This window comes from Rhinatrema bivittatum, chromosome 6, assembly GCF_901001135.1.
Source record: "Rhinatrema bivittatum chromosome 6, aRhiBiv1.1, whole genome shotgun sequence".
NCBI classification, from domain to species: domain Eukaryota; kingdom Metazoa; phylum Chordata; class Amphibia; order Gymnophiona; family Rhinatrematidae; genus Rhinatrema; species Rhinatrema bivittatum.
In genome coordinates this window covers 174062238-174078675 of record NC_042620.1, presented here as the reverse complement: position 1 = coordinate 174078675, position 16438 = coordinate 174062238, and the positions used below count along the sequence as shown (strand labels likewise).

General features: G+C 44.8%; 1 protein-coding gene across 5 annotated transcripts in view; it reads left to right on the top strand.

Annotated features, from left to right (window-relative positions):
* FAM207A (family with sequence similarity 207 member A) overlaps window positions 1-16438 on the top strand; it is a 325370-nt gene that overhangs the window by 282217 nt on the left and 26715 nt on the right. For 3 of the 5 annotated variants that reach the window (XM_029606166.1, XM_029606161.1, XM_029606164.1), the window contains one exon: window positions 10234-10302. In XM_029606166.1, the coding sequence (XP_029462026.1) occupies window positions 10234-10302 (69 nt within the window). The remainder of the gene's footprint in view (window positions 1-10233; window positions 10303-16438) is intronic. The other 2 variants (XM_029606162.1, XM_029606165.1) reach the window with 1 other exon arrangement.

The window sequence follows — 16438 nt, the reverse complement described above, 5'->3', positions numbered from 1 at the left end:
GATTGCCAATACGTTTGAGGCCTGGGGCAGAATGCCACCAGAGAGGGTCCCCATTCCCATTCCCTTTCCAGCCGCAACGGCCATCCCCAGCAGGAACATCCCCACTGCTCCTCTGCTCCTAGCTAGGTCTCTCTGATCCTATGGGAGCTTCCTTTGTGAGAAAGCAAAATGCCCTCTTGCAGGTGCTGAGTGCACGGCCTCGCCTATTCCATTGTGCAGGTGGCTTGTGTACCACACCTAGAGAGAGCTTACGATGAAGCAGTAACAGACTTGGGAGCTTTCAGCTGTTGCACCCAAGGACACTATACTTGGAGTAAACTGGGATAGAAAGCAATCTTACATTGCACTACATAAAATGTATGTCCAGATCTTGCCAGGGACTTAGCAGTAAGGAAGTGCAGAGGGAATCATGTAATATAGCTAACAAACTACCTGCAAACATCCTATCTTCCCCTACCAGTAGAGTCTGGTTCACACCCCCTCCCTTCAGTCCTGTTTGTATGATACGACAAGCTTTGCAAATAACATTATTTTCTTTGTACATATTGACTGTTTGTGAAAGTTTCATATGTGGAGTCAGACAAGGTGAACATTCTAAAGGAAATTTTGTAATCTTACAAATGTGTATTCTGGTTTCCAATTTTTCAGTTTGACTGTTGCTACAAAACAAACTTATTAAAATAGCTAATGCTCTAATTTTTTGGTAATGCTTTAATGTCGAACATTTCCCCACCAGGGTTCATGAGGTCCTATGGTAAGGCTCATTATAAGCAGTATCAGAGGCTGATATCAGAAGTATAATATATTTTTTTAATCATCAAAATATAACAACTTTGGGGTAAAATCATCCAATTTCAGGATTTTAGAAACATTCACGGTTGAAAATTAATGGACTTTGACAAAAATATTTGATTCCTATGTTTAGTCCCTTGCCCTTAATTGTCCTGTAGTCAAGAAGCCCATGGCCTTTACTAGTGACGGGGGAGAGATGGGATGTATTCAGGTAGCTCGTGAGCTGTATTACAGAATTCTCTCTGCACTTCTTTCCTGCTAAGTAAAGTCCCTGGTAAGATCTGGGCACACACATTTCAAATAGTGCAATGTCCAAGACAGAAATGCTCCTTATATCTCTCAACCACAAAGATAGCCTACACACAAGCCACACCAACACCCTGGTCAACCAAGCAAGAGACCTCGGAGTTATAATTGATAACCAGCTAAATCTAAGAAAGTTCATCACCAACACAACCAAAGACTGCTTCTTCAAACTTCAGGTACTAAAAAGACTCAAACCGCTACTATATTTTCAAGACTTCAGATCGGTACTCCAGGCCATTATATTCTCCAAATTAGATTACTGCAATTCCATTCTGCTAGGCCTTCCCGCTGCCTCCACCAAACAGCTTCAGATGCTACAAAATTCAGCTGCCAGAATTTTAACAAACTCCAATAGAAGAAACCACATCACACCTATCCTGAAAAACCTACATTGGCTCCCAGTAAACTTCAGAATTCTACACAAGTGTCTCACCATCATCCATAAAGCTATCTACAACAGAACACCCATCGATTTACACAACCCACTCACGTTGCACTTCTCTTCCAGACCCATCAGAGAAACATACAAAGGTACGCTACACACCCCCCCCCAGCCAAATTCACACGCCTCTCATCCACTAAGGATCGAGCCTTCTCGACAGCAGCGCCAACCATCTGAAATAACATGCCCCCAGACCTTAGACAAGAACCTTGCACACAGACATTCAGGAAGAAACTCAAGACTTGGCTATTTCTACAAGCCTTCCCTGATCTATGACCTCCCCTACTGCTATAACTCACCTTGGTCCGCCAGTCGACGTTCCCCATCCCTGACATGGCTTCTGACGTTATATTAATCAGTCCTGAGTTTTTGAACTTATACTATTTAGTCAGGAACTTTTGATACTCCACAGCCCTAAGTATAGGATATCATGTATATATTTGATAATATTCAGTTCTGAGTACAAGTGATTATTATAATCCTAAGTATATGTCTAGATATTATTTATTTCTGAGCTAAATATTATTTATTTCTATGTTAGCCATGACTCTGGCCTTTCCTCCTCCCAGTTCAAGTGCCCCTGTTTTATTGTAACTTTCATTCACTTTTCTCTATTCGCCTATTGTTCACGTTGATGTTAATGTTATTGCACCGCTGTTTATTGTAAACTGATACGATATGATTGGTATCATGAGTGTCGGTATAAAAAAGCCCTAAATAAATAAAAATAAATAATGTAAGATTTTTTTCTTCCCCAGTTTTCTCCAAGTAAAGTGTCCTTTTGTGCAACAGCTAAAAACCTATACTGACCAGGGCTGTACCACCACTGCTCCCTCGATATGCCTTCCCCATTCCTGCCATAACTTTTTTTTTTATAGCCTGCTTTTTAAAGGAGAGAAGGCTTATGAGATCTGTGTCCCCTCCTTAGAACAGTTTTGGCATCATGTACACCAAAGTTTCAGGACATCTCAGAGCACATGAGGACTTACTGGGGGAGGGTGTTGTATTTCAGAGCCACACATGCATGGACCGTGGATGCCCATAGCTCCTTTAGTTCTGGGTGACACGACTTGTTTAATTTCAGTCTCTAACTGGAGCCTCTATCCCATTTATGGATTGAAGCAAAAGTCAGTGCTTCATATCTGGTCAGACTGGTAATGGTGTTGGTTTGGACCTTCTCAAAAAGAACTGGGAGCAACCCTGGCTCCACTGCACCAGTCCACAGGAAAACTGACTCTACCTACTTGGTGCAGCCCCAGGTTTTCAAAAGCCTCAATTGGATCACCAATCTGTGGTGGTTGAATCTGCGCAAAAGAAAGCGAAAAGGTCCAAAACTCATACTTCCTTTCCCCCTGGCAAGGAACAGAAGTTTTTGGATACCATTGGTCGCAGTCTTTCAAGGATCAATGCTGATCCTCCGCATTGCTGCTTACCAACTATATATGACCCAATATAATAGTCATTTTTAAGCAACTACAAGATTTGGTAACCTCCATGCCTCAATCACTTCCAGAAAAGTTTCACACCCTACTTAAGGTTTTGGAAGCAGGCAAACATGAGATTAGGTCATGTTACGATATCTTTGATACTGCAACCAGAGTGTCTGCAGCCACTATTTCAGCAAGACGATGGGCTTAGCTAAAGTCTTCAGACCTTCGTCCAGAAGTGCAAGAGTGGTTGTCCGACCTCCCCTGCATAGGAGACAATCTCTTTGGCGCGAAGATTCAAAAGACAGTGGCTGAGCTAAAGGACCTTCATGAGACTGACAGCTCTCTCTGTTTCCTTCGGATTATCCTTCTAAACAGCCTTTCCGAAAGGACTCTAAAAAGTCTTTTTATAGACCAAAGAAGTCCTACCCGCCAGCAGCTAGATGCCGTTCTGCGAGACCATTCCTCAAATCAGTGTCTCGTCAAACTCGAAAGCAAAAGCCACAGACAGCCCCCCAACCGGGCCCTGCTTCTGGTTTTTGACTCTCGCATAGAGAGCAGCAGCCAGATTCCATTACCAAATATCCCAGTGGGAGGCCACTTGTGCAATTTCAGCAACATATGGCAATCAATCACCTCTGACCACTGGGTCGTAGCAATAATTGCTCAAGGCTATTATCTCAACTTTCTCTCCATCCCGCCGGATTCCCCACCTCTAATGACGTGGAGAACGTCCGACCATTCATTGCTCCTGGAACAGGAGGCCTCCCTCCTATTCCAGTCCAGAGCAATAGAACCAGTTCTATCACCTAAGCAAGACCTCTGGTTCTATTCCCGGTACTTTCTAATCCCCAAAAGATCGGGAGGCGTTCGCCAATTTTGGATCTACGAGCCCTCAACAAGTACCTCCAGAGAGAAAAGTTCAAGATGGTAACCTTGGGCTCCCTGCTTCCTCTTCTTCAAAGAGGAGGCTGGCTCTGCTCTCTCGACCTTCAGGACGCATACACTCATATTTATTTATTTTATTTAACAGCTTTTCTATACCGACATTAAAGTACACATAATATTGGTTCACATAATAACAAAAAGGTGGAAAGTACAATTAACAAGGGATGGATGGGGGGGAGGACAACTGATAGAGTCCGAACAGCGGAACCTGAACAAACTAAATGAAAGGAGAGAAGAGGATAGAGGTAACAAGATTAACAAATTACAATTAAATTTACAAGGGGCTGAAAGAGATTGCAAGGTCTACAGGATGGTTTATACTGTATTACTAAGGATAGAGCAGGGTTGCAGAAATTGATTTGTGGGCTAGATGAGGGCAGGAAGAGAAAGGGAGGTGACAAAAATGTTAATCCGCAAAAGCTTGGTGGAAAAGCCAGGTTTTTATCAGTTTGCGGAATTTAAACGGACATTGCTCCAGAGGGAGGTTGGGAGGAAGAGAATTCCAAAGAGTGGGGCCCGCAATGGATAGGGCACAGGTCCTTGTTGCTGAGAGACGGGCTTTCTTAAGTGTGGGGACTTGTAGGGTGCCTTTGAGGTTCGTTCTAGTGGGGCGGGCAGATTCAGCTGGTAGAAGTGGTTCATTGAGCCATAGGGAGTTATGAGTGTAGATAGCTTTATGTATGATGGTGAGGGTCTTGAACATGATACCGGAGGAGATGGGGAGCCAGTGTAGGTCTCTAAGGATGGGGGTTATATGGTTTGATTTACGTACATTACTGATTATCCTTGCTGTCGCATTTTGAAGTTTCTGGAGAGGTCTGATGGTGGAGAAGGGGAGGCCAAGGTACAGTGAATTGCAGTAGTCTAACTTAGATATAAGGGTAGCTTGGATAACAGTTTTGAGGTCATGAGTGTGAAGTAGGGGCTTGAGCTTTTTTATGACCATGAGCTTGTAAAAACCTCCTTTTATGATGGAGTTTATGTGGCTCTTGAGGTTCAGATGAGGGTCAGTGAGGACGCCTAGGTTTTGTAGAGTGTAAGGTGAGATGTAGGGATGACAAAGCGCAAATTCCTGAGATTTCTCGTAGGCCCCAAGCACTATCAATACCGAGTGCTTCCATTCGGCCAAGCATCTGCACCACGAGTATTTACAAAATGCCTCGTCATGGTTACAGCCTTCCTCAGGACTCAAGGTGTCCACATCTACCCCTATCTGGATGACTGGTTAATCAGGGCTTCGACTCAGCAATCCGCTTTGTCATACCTACAGCTCACCTTACACACTGTAATTTCGCTCGGATTTCTTGTCAATTATGACAAATCCTCCTTAGTCCCATCTCAAACCTTATCGTTCATTGGGGCAGATTTGGACACCTTACAGGCAAAGGCTTTCCTGCCTCAACAACGAGCCCTCATGCTCGTCTCTGGCACAACACCTGCAGTTTCAACACTCGACAACTGCTCGTTTTCTCATCCTTCTAGGACACATGGTGTCCTCAGTTCAGGTCACATCAATGGCCCGCCTGGCCATGAGAGTCATGCAGTGGACTCTAAGGTTGCAATGGACACAGTCCCTTCAGCCCCTGTCGACCATTGTCCACGTCACCGACTCACTCCGTCTGTCTCTCGCCTGGTGGACGAATCACATCAATCTTCTACAGGGCTTGCCATTTCAAGCGCCAAACCCTCAAATAATTCTCACCGATGCTTCCAACTTCAGGTGGGGAGCCCATGTGGCCGATCTCCAGACACAAGGTTCCTGGTCTCCAGAGGAAGCCAAACACCAAATAAATTTCCTGGAGCTTCGAGCAATAAGATACGCTCTCAGAGTATTTCAGGATCGCCTGTCCAATCAAGTCATCCTGATCCAGACAGACAACCAGGTGGCCATGTGGTACATCAACAAACAGGGAGGGACAGGATCCTACCTTCTGTGTCAGGAAGCTGCACAGATATGGGCGGAGGCCCTCTCCCATTCAATGTATCTCAGGGCCACCTACTTGCTGGGAGTGGACAACGTGTTTGCAGACAAGTTGAGTCGCAACTTCCAACTGCACGAGTGGTCTCTAAAACCCTCAGTAGCGAACTCCATCTTCCAAAAATGGGGTTATCCTCAAATAGACCTCTTTGCATCACCCCAGAATCGCAAAGTAGGCAATTTCTGCTCTCTCACTCGCAGCCAATATTATCCACCAAGAGACGCGTTCTCCCTATCATGATCAACCACTCTCCTATATACATTCCCTCCACTTCCGCTTCTCTCGAAGACTCTCGTGAAGTTACGGCATGACAAGGGAACCATGATCCTGATAGTACCCCACTGGCCCTGCCAAGTGTGGCTTCCAATTCTTCAGAATCTTTCCATTTGCAGGCACATTCCTTTGGGAACAGACCTGCTTCTAATCACTCAAAATGACGGGTGCCTTCGCCACCCCAATCTTCAGGTCCTGTCCCTGATAGCATGGATGTTGAAAGGTTAATCCTTCAGCCACTTAACCTTTCTGATCCAGCATCCCGTGTCTTGATTGCTTCACGGAAGCCTTCCACAAGAAAATCATGTTCATACAAATGGAGCAGGTTCACGTCATGGTGCTCTTCTCGGGCCCTTGATCCCTTTACCTGTCCAATCTCAAAGTTTCTAGACTACCTCTGGCACTTGTCAGTCAGGTCTTAAAACTTCCTCCATTAGAATGCATGTCAGTGCGGTAGCCGCCTTCCACAAAGTTATCGGGGGTGTCCCTATCTCAGTACAACCCCTTATTACACGAATTTTGAAAGGCTTGCTTCACCTCAAGCCTCCACTGCGTCCTCCGGCCCCTTCTTGGGACCTCAACCTAGTTTTGGGTCTGCTCATGAAACCACCATTTGAGCCTCTCCACTCCTGTGAACTTCGCTATCTCACATGCAGGTCAATACAGTAAAGTGTGGCCGCGGTTACCCTGCTCCTAACCCGCTTTCTACCCACTTTTCGGTCGCGTTAGTCCAACCCGCGATACACTATCCCCTTTAACCTACTCTTACTGTGTCCTTAAATCACCGGGTAACTCCTTCCGCCCGTGGCATGTATATTACATGTAAACGATCGAATTAGCTATTCCCTCCCATACAGTAACGCGCGCCCTGACTATCGCTTTTTTACCCTGCCGTTTTGCCGTGCGTTTAACCTACTAACTTACCGCCTACACTTACCCCTGCGTTAGAGGCAGGGGTAAGGGTAGGCGGCAAGCTTTCCCCCAGCCCCTGCTTACCTGCCCTGGCCGCGTCCATGGGTGCTGGTCTCTAGGGCAGCCCCAGTCCTCTCCCCTCCTCCTGAAGCAACGAAAGCGGAAAAAAGCAGAAAAAAAAATTTGCAAGAGAGAGGGGAGAAAGGACGGGCAATCCTACGCTCGGGATTGCCAGTTCTCTCTCCCCTCCTCCCCGAAGCGCGTCGGGAGGAGGGGAGAGAGAACTGGCAGTGTAAAGTAACGAAGCGACTTACTTTTTTTGCAGCCCCCCTCCGGAGACTGACATCGGCGAAGACGACCGCGGCTCCCCTGCCTCCAGCTGCCCGCGAAGATGGACGCCTGCACGGGCGAAAGCGGCCCCTGTGCGTGCAATTGGGCCGCTCAAGGCGTGACGTCACGACGTTTGGCGTCACGGCATGTGACATCACGTCTTGAGCGGCCCAATTGCACGCACAGGGGCCGCTTTCGCCCGTGCGATGCGTCCATCTTCGCGAGCAGCTGGAGGCAGGGGAGCCGCGGTCGTCTTCGCCGATGTCAGTCTCCGGAGGGGGGCTGCAAAAAAAGTAAGTCGCTTCGTTGCTTTACACTGCCAGTCCTCTCTCCCCTCCTCCCGAAGCAACGCTGCTTTTCACGCCTTGCTTCGGGAGGAGGGGAGAGAGGACTGGCAATCCCGAGCGTAGGATTGCCCGTCCTCTCTCCCCTCTCTCGCTACTTTTTTTTTTTCGCTTTTTCGCTTTTTTTTTTTTTTTTTTTCGCTTTTTCGATTTTTTCCGCTTTTGTTGCTTGCTTCGGGAGGAGGGGAGAGAGGACTGGCAATCCCAAGCGTCTGAGAACCATCCACCTCCTGGTACCTGTCATTTCAAATGTCATTTGAAATGACATTTGAAATGAGATACTAGCGTGTCCGTGAAGCGTTAGGCCAGCGCACCCAGGATACTGTATAGCGCTCTATACAGTAAAATGGGTTGCGCGGGCCGGATGCTTCTTGGACGCAGCTTGCATTTGCAAGCTATTTACATACAGTATCGAGCGGTAGGTGAGCTGGACTGTGCGTGTGGCAACCGCGGGTGCGCCCGGCACTAACGCAGCTCTTCCTACCTCTCCTTACTGTATCGGCCTGATGGAAAGTTATTTTCCTTCTGGCAATCACTTTGGCTCGCAGGGTTAGTGAATTACAGGCCCTAGTTACCTATCCGCCTTACACTAAACTTCTGCAAGACCGGGCAGTACTTCGCATGCACCCTAAATTCTTACCTAAGGTAGTATCAGAGTTTCATCTTAATCAATCCATTATACTACCTACCTTTTTTCCCAGGCCTTATTCCAATCCAGGAGAGCAAGTTCTGCATACCCTTGACTGCAAACGGGCTCTAGCGTTCTATCTAGACTGTACAGCTGCCCACAGGAAGAGCACTCAGTTATTTGTGTCTTTCCATCCTAACAAATTGGGGCAGCCTGTGGGTAAGCAGACTCTTTCCTCCTGGTTGGCGGACTTCATATCCTTTTGCTATCAGAAAGCAGGCATTCCACTTCAAGACCATGTTAAAGCACAATCTGTGAGGGCATAGCGACTTCAGTAGCACACCTACGATCGGTGCCGCTTCCTGACATTTGCAGGGCTGCCACTTGGAGTTCTCTCCATACTTTTACAGCTCACTATTGCTTAGACAAAGCCGGAAGACAAGATTCTATCTTCGGCCAGTCTGTCTTGCGTAACCTATTTACGACGTGACATACCAACACCCTTCCGCCTGCCCGGTGGGGTTCAGGATGCCCTCTACCAAATTCCGCCCCAGTTGTTGTGCCTGTTGCACGCCTTTGGCTACATTTGGTGCATATTCAGACATCCTCATTTCGGTACTCACCCATATGTGAGGACTACCATCCTGCTTGTCCTGTGATAAAGCAAATGTTGCTTACCTGTAACAGGTGTTCTCACAGGACAGCAGGATGTTAGTCCTCACGAAACCCGCCCGCCACCCCGCGGTGTTGGGTTCGTTTTATTTTATTTTTCGGCACTGCCTGTAGCTTTTAAATAAGACTGAAGGGAGACCCCTGCTGGCTGCAGGGTTAGTGCCATGCTGGGCATGCCCAGTAGGGGCCAGTCAAAGTTCCAGAAACTTTGACAAAAGTGTTCCGTGATTGGGCTCCATCCTGATGATGTCACCCATATGTGAGGACTAGCATCCTGCTGTCCTATGAGAACACCTGTTACAGGTAAGCAACATTTGCTATATCCAGATAAGGCTACACTTATCCAGGTACGCATACTTGGATAAATTAGACCTGCTTTTACCATGACTAGACTGACTTGGCTGAACTTAGCTGGATAGCCAGATACCATAGAATATCAGTGCTAAGTTTAACCCCACCCCCTGAAACACATTTTAAGATTAAAAAAAACAAGTTTTATAGATTTGGGGGTGGGGGGGGGGGATATTTAAATCACAGATTTGGCTAGTTAAATCCTGATGATAGCTGGACAAATCCTTTTGAATATTGACATTAGTTTTACATTTTAAATTTAGTGCTGTCAAAAAAAAAAAAAATCAACTTAACTTTTGCACAAACTTTAAATTGTACATTTATCCACAGCATAACCTCTTTGTAAGCAATCTGCATTGGCTTCCCTATTGCTCATCCATCGTACTTAAAGGTTTTACTAGAGGGACCACCGCTGTGGATGGGAGGGTAGTTTCTATGTTCCTTCAGTCTTTTGGCTCACTGTTGAAATGTGCAAGCAAGGATACTAATGACAGTAGAACCAGTAGCGATTTTAAAGTGGTCCCCAGCCACTTGGAACTGGGCTGAGAACATAAATTAATTTTGTGCATTCATTACCGACCTTGACTGGATTGAAAAACATTTATTTAATCATGGAGCTGTAAAAATCCCAGAGTACAGGAATTGAGCAGCATGAAAGGGAAGGCTGCATTGCTGGTTGGAGCATGGGAATGCTTTTGTGCAAAGTTCTAATGCCCAGTCCAGGTGCAAGTTAACATATTAAAAGGGACGAAAGAGACCATCAGATCCCAGCAAGAAGATCAGCATTGCTAAAAAACCTTTGCTGTTTTTTATATCCCCTTTTATACAGCAGTGTGAAAAAGAAGGCACCGCCAACAGAGTACAGTCAAATGAAGCCTGCTCAGAAACGACAGCTCATGTGAGTACTGAGCTAACAAACCATATCAGTGGGTGTGTTAAGTGCATCAGCTTAATTTTAATTTTATGAGTTTGCTGTTTCTGCTTATTGAGGAAAAATAGGAGCAGGGCGCAGTTCACAGAAGTGAGACTAGCTTCTGCAAACTGATATACCCAACCACAGGCACTCATGGTGGCTCCACTGATTCTGGTGTTTCATTAGGCGCAGCCATAACATTCTTTATGGACTTAAGAGTACACATTTGCTTTTTAATCATTCGGGCAGAGTTTTCCATGGTTAGCTTGAGGTTAGCTGCTATGATGAATTATTCTATTTTCTGCTGTCTGGTTTTGCTTTGTCCTATGCTGTGATTTTGTTATAAAGAGTCAAGAAAAAATAAGTAAATATTTAAAAAATTGTATTGGTCTTTAAACCTCACTATTTACATAGATTTTCTGCAATTATTACTGACATAAAGTTACTATGAGTAATAAGTTGCATGTGGATGTTATCCTGTTCAGGCCAGTGTTAGTTTTAGCCACTGGAAAGAGAGTGAACGATAAAAGGCCCCAGTAAACAATGCTCTGTACAGGTTTCTTATAAATGTGTCTGGCTATAACCTAGATCATCATTTCCTAACCAGTGTGCCGCGATATCGACTGTCTCACACTGACCTAATTCTATCAGTGTTGCCCTTGGGATTAAAGCAACAACTGATCAAGTTTTAGAAATCCAGTTTCAAAGGATTTTTTCTGGTTTCATAAGAATATAAGATTTGCAATACTGGGTCTGACCAAAGGTCCATCAAGTCCAGTATCCTGTTTCTAGTGGTGGCCAATCCAGAGCACAAGTACCTGGCAGGATCCCAAAAGGTTGGTAGATTGCAAGCTGCTTATCCCAGGGATAAACAATGGATTTCCCCACATTTAGCTTAATGTTTTTGGACTTTTCTTTCAGAAACTTTGATTTCTTGCCTGTCCTTTCAGGGTTCAAAATGGTATAAAATAAATCATCCCTATTAGATCAGACATTTACAAAGTAAAATGTGTAGAAGACTTTCTTTTGTAGCTATTTCTGATTGAATGGTATTCATAGACATCAGCTTATCAGGATTATAAGCCTTTTGAAAGAGAGAGGTCTTTAAGGCTTTCCTAAAAAAAAAAATGATGCATCAGGTATTGATCTCATTTCCTTGAGGAAGGGAGTTCCACAGCATGGGCCCAGCTTTAAAGAAGGCCCATTCCCTGGTCTCCTCTAGGCGCACATTTTTGATGGAAGGAACATCCAGGAAACTTTGATGCAAAGACTTCAATGAACGAAAAGGCATATATCATTTTAGAGGCAGTAATCCATAGGGGGAAGATATATTTAATATATGAATTGTTGTGGCAAGTTTATATTGAACTCTTAAGTGATTGGAAGCCAGTGGCGGTATTGCAGTATAGGGGTGATATGGTCACATAAAGAAGTATTAGCAAGCAGAGTTGGGAATTTTCTGTAATGGACGGGTGATTTAAGCTGGGAGGCCAGTAAAAAGGATGTTACAGTAATCAAGCCCAGAGAATAGAAGAGACTGGAGCACCATGCGGAACTTGTCCAAACCTTTGTTAAACCCAACCACGCCAACTGTTTTTACCACATCCTCTGGCAATGAATTCCAGAGTTTAATTATGCATTGATTAAAATATTTTCTCTTTGTCTTAAATGTATTACTTAATAACTTCATTGCATGTCCCCTAGTCTTTGTATGTTTTGAAAGAATAAACCGATTTGCATTTACCTGTTCCACTCCACTTATTTTATAGACCTCTCTCATATCTCCCCTTAGTTGTCTCTTCTCCAGGCTGAAGACTCTTAACCTCTTTAAGCCTTTCCTCACAGGGGAATCATTCTATCACCTTTATCATTTTGGTCACCCTTCTCTGTATCTTTTCTAATTCCACTATATATGTTTTGAGATGTAGTGACCAGAATTATACCAATACTTGATGTGTGATCTGACCATGGAGCAATAGAGGCATTATGATATTCTCTGTTTTATTCTCCAGTCCTTTTCTAATCATTTTTAGCATCTATTTGCTTTCTTGGCCACCACTGTACACTGAGCAGAGGATTTCATCATCATATCTATTATGACAACTAGATCTTTTTCCTGGGTGGTGACTCCTAATTTGGAATCTTACATTGTGAAGTTATAATTTTGGTTGCTTTTCCCTACATGCATCACTTTCAATTTGTCCACATTAAATGTCATCTGTCAATTGGATGCCCAGTCTCACAAGGTGGTCCTGTAATTTTTCACAATCCTCTTGTGATTTAACAACTTTTAATAATGTTGTATCAACATATTTGATCACATCACCCATTGTTCCCATCTGTAGGTAATTTATAAATATATTAAAGCAGCATTCCCAGATAGATCCATGGGGCACCTCACTATTTACCCTTCTCCATCAAGAAAATTGACCATTTTAGCACTATTCTCTGGTTTCTATCTTTTAACCAGTTCTCAGTCCATAATAGAACATTGCCTCCTATCCAGTGACTTTTTAATCTCCTCAAGATTCTCTGAGGCACATTGTCAAACACTTTCTGAAAATCCAGATATACTATATCAACTGGCTCACCTTCATCCACATGTTTATTCACAACTTTAAAAAAATGTAGCAGATTGGGGAGGCAAGACTTCCCTTGGCTAAATCCATGTTGGATTTGTCTCATTAAACTATGACCATATATTCAGTAATATTGCTTGTTATAATAGCTTCAACCATTTTTCTTTGCACTCCATCAAGCTTCAACAGTCTATAGTTTCCTTGATCACCCCGGAACCCTTTTTAAAAACTGGCATTACATTGCCTACTTTCTAGTCTGATTTTAATGATAATTTGCAGACCTGCTGCTAGTAATCTGAAATTTCATTTATTAGTTCTTTTAGAACTCTGGGATGCTTACCATCTGGTCCAGGTGGTTTGCTACTCTTTAGTTTGTCAATTTGCCCTTTTACGTCTTCCAGGTTCATTGAAATTTGTTTCACTTCTTCTGAATCATCACTGTTAAATATCACTTCTGTCATAGGTATCTAGCTTACATCTTCATAAAGATTGAAGCAAAAAATTCATTTAATCTGTCTGCTGTGGCCTTGTTTTCTTAGTGCCTCTTTTACCTACCCCTTAATCATCTAATTATCCAACTTGACTCCCTCACAGGTTTTTTGCTTCAAATGTACCTGAAGAAGTTTTGAGTTTTTGCTTCCATAGCAAGTTACTTTTCAAGTTCTGCCTTTGTCTTCCTTTTCAATGGTATGTATCTAACTTGCTGCTTCCTGTTTCTTCATTTGGATCCCTTTTCCATTTTTTGAAACGTGCTCTTTTGACTAAACCTCTAGCCTCACCTTTTAACGATGTTTGCAGTTGTATGGCCTTCTTCCATCTTTTATAATGCATGGAATATTTCTGAACTGTGCTTCCAAGATGGCATTTTTAACAACATGCATGCCTGATGTAAATTTCTTAACTTTTGCAGTTGCTCTTTTCAGTTTTTTCCTAACCATTTTACTCATTTTAGCATAGTCTCATTTTTGAAAGTTAAATACTATCACAGTAGATTTCCTTAGTGTCCTTCCTCCAGTTATCAAGTCCAATTTGATCATGTTGTGATCACTATTACTATAGAGCCCCAACACCATGACCTCTTGCACCAAAACATGCGTTCCACTAAGAATTAGGTCTAAAATAACTGTTTTTGTTGGTTCTTATACCAGCTGATCCATGAAGCAGTCATTTATTTCATCTAGGAAGTCCTGATGTGACATTCACCCAGTCCATACCACGGTAATTGAAATTGCCCATTATTACTGTTGCCAATTTTGTTAGCTTCTCTAATTTCTCATAGCATTTCATTGTCTGTCTTTTCTGGCCAGGTGAACAGTAGTACACCTCCACTGCTATTCTATTCCTTCTGACATGGAATTTCTATCCATAAAATTCTATTATGCATTTTGTTTCCTGAAGAATTTTTATATTGTTTGACTTATGCCATCTTTAACATATAGTGCCATCCCTCCACCAATTTAATCCATCCTATCATTGCAATATAATTTGTACCCTGGTATCTGTTGCATTGGTTATCCTCCTTCCTCCAGGTTTCTCTGATGCCAATCATATCTACCTCTTCATTTAATGTTCTACATACTATCTTACTTTTTACACTTCTAGCATTTGTATTCAGACATTTCAAAGTATGTGTTCTGTTTGTATTAACTACCTGGTTAACAGTTCATAGGGATAACTTGGATTCTCCTAGACAAGCAGGATGGTAGTCCTCACATGTAGGTGACATTGGATGGAGCCCGGCACAGAAAACTTTTGTCAGAGTTTCTAGAAGCTTGGACCAGCACACTGAGCATGCCCAGCTTGCTGCTATCCACGTGTCCACGCGAGGTTCCCCTTCAGTCTCACTTTTCCGAGGTGCAGTTACCTCGCGGTTTGTGGAGCTCCCAATTTTCTTGTTTTTCCTTGATAATCTTTCTGGTTCTTTCTGATTTCCTCGTCTGGTCCCCATTCATGGTTGGTGCCTCCTCTGTGTGGCAGGTCGTATTTCTTGCCTTTTTCCAACTTTGCAGTCTATTCCAGACTCCTCATCTCACGGTGACCGCCGGTCATTGAACACACGCCGGGTGTTTTTTCATGGTGTTGACCGGTTTTCGTCGGTGCCTCCCGTGCCCGCCGACCATGTCTATTACAGATCCACATGAGGTTTGCATGCTCTGCCTAGGGGCCTCGCATGACATACGTGGGTACCATCTGTGTGACCAAATAACCCCGAAAGACAGTCGGGCATGCCTCAATAAGATGAAGAAAATTTTCGGGGCCCCAAAATCTGCTCCTTCTCCTGTCAGCTCCATCGACGCTGAGAGGTCGCGGGGATCCCCTTGACATGCTTCCCCTTGCTGTTCTTGCCATTATCTCCAAGATCATGGGAATGGTGATAGATCCTTGGTGGTTTCACCACTGTTCCGGATATCGGTATCTTCTGCTTCCTTGGCGCCAGGGATAGACTGGGTCGAGCACCTAGGGAGTTCCCACAAGCATCGCCATCAATTACCGTCAGCGCATGGCTCTGGTTCCAGGGAGGCACCGGCAGCAGCCGGTCTGCCGCCAAAATGTCACCAGCTATCAGAGGCCCCAAGCTCCGATGTCCTCGGTAGTCCTAGTCGTTCCCCGCTGACACCGGTGCTGGGTACTGTGCCACCTCTGAGACCTGAGGAAGAGCTGGTGACGCCTTGTCCCACTCCATTAGTCCTGGCCACTCTGTACTTTCAGGAGGGAGTTGGACCACAAGGTGCAGTCTGCGGTGCTTAAAACACTCCAGAGCGTTGAGCTGCCAATGCCACCGGCTCCCATACCAGTGCCCAAGCTTTCGCCATCGATGCTAGTACCTCTGCTGGAGTGTCTGAACATTCTCCTAGGTGCTCTTCCGACGCAGCTGGTGCCCGAAGGGCCCTCTGTTCCCCCAGCGTCTACCAATGCTCTCCACCAGAGCAATACCAGGTCCTCCTCAGAGGAGGATACGACAGATACCATGTTTCCCTAGGTCATAGTTCCCTGAGCCCCTGCCAGGTCCTTCTGGCTTCCCACGGCCTCTGGTCCCCTTGATGCCAGGGGAACCGCTATTCCCATGGTGCCCTCGAGGCCTCCGAAACATCTGAGCCCAGGACCAATACCCCTCATTGACCTTGTCCGCAGCACACTGGTACCAGTGAGGAGGGAAGGACCTTACAACCCTTGGGGAGATGACTCCACAGAGTTGTCCTCCGTTTATTCGGACAAGCCGCTCTCTGAGCCCTCCCCGCTGGAGGAATGGCACCAGTCACCCCCCTTGAGGACTTGTCCTTCATGGGGTTTGTGAGGGCCATGGCTGAAGCCATTCCCTTTCAGCTGCTTACAGAGAAGGATGTGTGACACAAGATGCTGGAAGTACTCCAGTTTGTCGATGCACCTAAGGAGATAGTGGTGGTTCCTATCCACGACATCTTCAAGGACCTCCTTTTCCGGATGTGGAAGCACCCCATTTCTATCTCCACCGTCAGTAGAAAGGCTGATGCCACCTACTTGGTGCAGCAGGCCGTGGAGTTTGAGAAGCGGCACCTCCCCCC